The following is a 2,983-nucleotide window of genomic DNA, read 5'->3' as shown; positions in this document are numbered from 1 at the left end:
CCTTAGCGCACACTTTAGCACCTCTCTCTATCGCCTCCTTGAACTTACACCATCTGTCCTCTATACATATGTCCGATGACTCCTTCATGGCACTCACGTATATTTCATCTCGTAAGACCTCGCCTACTGAGGCACCAGCCTCAGATGACCTCAGGATTCTTGATGCATTGGCTCTGGCCCTGCAGCTCCCGGTTCTGCAAGGCTTCAGATTTACATATAATAATCTCATTGCATGATCTGACTGATGAAAGGTGTCCCACCGAGATCTCACGTTTCTCACAGTCCTCTTATCCCTCCGTTTGATTAGGAAGTGGTCATACTCTCTATATTTATTCCTATTGTAATCTGTGTGAAAGTTACATCTCAAAGTAAATTTGCATCTCCCATTTTTCTTAAAAGAGGTCGCCGCAATACTCAGGTCCTTTTCATTAGCGAACTGCAAAAGCCTACTTCCGTTGTTATTTTGTATCCCAACTGCACATTTTCCGATTGCACGACCTTCATCATCCCGCCCAGTCTCACCATTAAAGTCCCCGGCTAATACCAGCTCGTCTATACCTTTGATATCTTCCAATACTGTCTCGAGATCCTCCCAAAAACTATCCTTTTCCTCGCTATTCGCCTCTTCTGTAGGACCATATGCCGAAACCACAACTAAGTTCCTACCAGCTCTACCCCTAAGTATCATGTGCGCTAGGCGTCCACTCGTCAGTTGGAATTTGATGATATTCAAATTCCAACTGAATTTGAAATGAAGCTACTACTACTACTACTACTACTACTACTACTACTACCTGTTGACGTGCACCATCCCATTGGTAGTAACCCCCCGTCCCTGCCGACGCCGGTGCTGTTGCCTGATATTGCTGGGGGGTCGTAGTAGTATTATTATTGGGTGGCGAGGAAGCGAGGGAGTACTGTGGAGCGGCGGAAGCCACTACCCCCTGCTGCATGAACTGTGACGATGATGATGCAGTGCCGCCAACACCACCACCATAGTATGCCATTCACGTAGTGGTAGCAAAGGAGGCTACTACGTCCCCATATAACAGCAACTCGACACACCTGACTCGGCACCGCCCTTCAGAATGAACTCTATTGTAGAGTATTATCCCCTACGGCCCATGAAGACTACTACTGATCAATTCCCTTATCCTAATCACGCATCTGTTCTCCTCAGATGCTTCTGGGGACTCTGCCCGATGTACTGTCACCGAACAAGGCCTACTCAGAAGAGCAAACCGATAGGAAGTTTATATTACCAGTAGTACTGCTCGCCGCACTAGGCTGAGAGGTAAACCTTATGGGAAGACCATCGAGCAAGGCGTACCTATAACAAGTCAGTGAACCAATCCTGTGAAAATCAGAACATGAACAACCATGTATAACGGAAAGCATTGGTACACTGTAACACTGGGCTACTGAGGTGAGGGTTGAGGAAATGGCAGGATAACACCTAGGTAAATATAACAACTTTTACGGAGAGAAAAAGAGTCAATATAAGGGACACAGAGGCCACGACGAGGGACGATCTTCAATAACAACAACACGAGGCCACGTGGCATCGTCAATGAGAACAGTACAGCGACACTGAGCAACCCTCACTGGCTTCCGTCCCGAGAAATGAGTCCTGCAAGAAGGTCGAAAATTATTGTATAAGTCTATACAAAATGCTACTACCGCTACCATCATCGACACCCCGTAATCATCATCTGTAACATCAAATATTGTGGGAAAATAGCGCCGACAACAAAGACATCGCCATCGGCAAAGTGAGAAGATGATACCCTTCCGAGGTGGCCGTGTGATGATGCATGGAAATCACTGGAGTTATAGTGACAAGAGAAAATGGTGTCACCATCGGCCACCCCACCTGACGAAGAGATTAAGTACTAACAACGATGAAGATACAATACTAGTCTGAAGGGGAAGGCAGTAGCCGTCTTATAATCTTACAATATTGTGGTAATCAACGAGGAAGATGATAATAAATTATCGTTGCCCTTGGATCACCATACCACTCCTACTCGAGACTCAGCATATTGAGAGAGTCCAATACCAAACGGTCCGTATCACAGGGTTGCCAGTCCGGGCTTTGGAGCATGTTGTTGTGATGGTCACCCTGCTCCTCCTCGACAAGCCTTGCGGAGGTTCCTGTCATACTCGAAATACCTCCGTATTGCCCGCCATTAGCACCAAACAACAGAGTAGGGGCCGACACGAAACTGCTGGTGTCATCGAGGGGCATGGTGTCCCATAATAACGACTCCAACCCCGGGCCGCTAGGGACACTCGAAATGGTGGGCACCCACGTGTCACTAGCCGTGGAAGTCGTCGCTGGCAACTGTGAATTCTCATGGATGGTCGTAGGCTGTTTTGCATGGTGGCCTCGTTTGCCAGATCTGATCTGCATTTGGCGCTCTCTCCTCATCTGCGCCAGTTTTTTGAAGGGGATTTGCTCGTTATGGTCGCCAAACACCAGTGGGAGGGCATCGTCATCATCAGCAGGCGTGCAGTCGAGAATTGGCGAGTTGATGAGCCTATTGACATTCGCTTGCAGACCCTGAACTCGAGCGTAAACGACCTCGCATACCTTACTACTCTTGACCCCAGGTAGTCGGGAATTCTTGAAGGCGTTAAAGAACATATGAGTGTACTTGGGCTCAGTGACGTTGACGAAGGCATAGCCGAAATTGCACCGCGAACGGAAGTCAATGGGCATATACACAAAGTCAAAGGACCCCACCGGCATACGAGCCATCACCTCGTTGACCAGGAGCTGTCGAGTGTACTTATTTGGAATGTTCTTTAACATGAGAGTTGTGCGTGGATCAGAAGGGTCCATCGTGATGGCATTCGAAACGTTAGGCTGTGACCTCCTCCTCAGTCGAGCACTGGATGATGCCAGCCCCGGCTTATGACTTGCTGTGATGCCTCTAACAGATCGACTCACTTGAGGTAGCGTCGCAGTAGTGTAGGGGTC

The 2,983-nt window shown here is 48.3% G+C and overlaps 3 protein-coding genes across 3 annotated transcripts in view; all 3 read right to left on the bottom strand.

The window, feature by feature from the left end:
• The window catches only part of Pmar_PMAR002937 (hypothetical protein), a gene marked incomplete at both ends in the record, with an annotated part of 462 nt that extends 374 nt beyond the window's left edge, over positions 1–88 (bottom strand). Inside the window, one exon of the mRNA XM_002768103.1 lies at positions 14–88. Coding sequence (XP_002768149.1) covers positions 14–88 — 75 coding nt within the window. The remainder of the gene's footprint in view (positions 1–13) is intronic.
• Positions 89–140: 52 nt separating this feature from the next.
• Pmar_PMAR002936 (hypothetical protein) lies at positions 141–1,007 on the bottom strand (the record flags this gene model as incomplete). Its single annotated transcript, XM_002768102.1, has 2 exons — positions 141–179; positions 795–1,007. 2 exons carry the CDS (start codon positions 1,005–1,007, stop codon positions 141–143), a joined length of 252 nt encoding a protein of 83 aa, XP_002768148.1.
• A 1,016-nt stretch (positions 1,008–2,023) lies between these two features.
• Pmar_PMAR002935 (hypothetical protein) lies at positions 2,024–2,845 on the bottom strand (the record flags this gene model as incomplete). Its single annotated transcript, XM_002768101.1, has 1 exon — positions 2,024–2,845. One exon carries the CDS (start codon positions 2,843–2,845, stop codon positions 2,024–2,026), a length of 822 nt encoding a protein of 273 aa, XP_002768147.1.
• Positions 2,846–2,983: the final 138 nt, after the last annotated feature.

The sequence above is a fragment of the Perkinsus marinus genome, assembly GCF_000006405.1.
Source record: "Perkinsus marinus ATCC 50983 genomic scaffold scf_1104296969090, whole genome shotgun sequence".
Classification (NCBI taxonomy): domain Eukaryota; phylum Perkinsozoa; order Perkinsida; family Perkinsidae; genus Perkinsus; species Perkinsus marinus.
The sequence above is the reverse complement of the archived record's forward strand: the minus strand, read 5'-3'. Positions and strand labels throughout refer to the sequence as shown.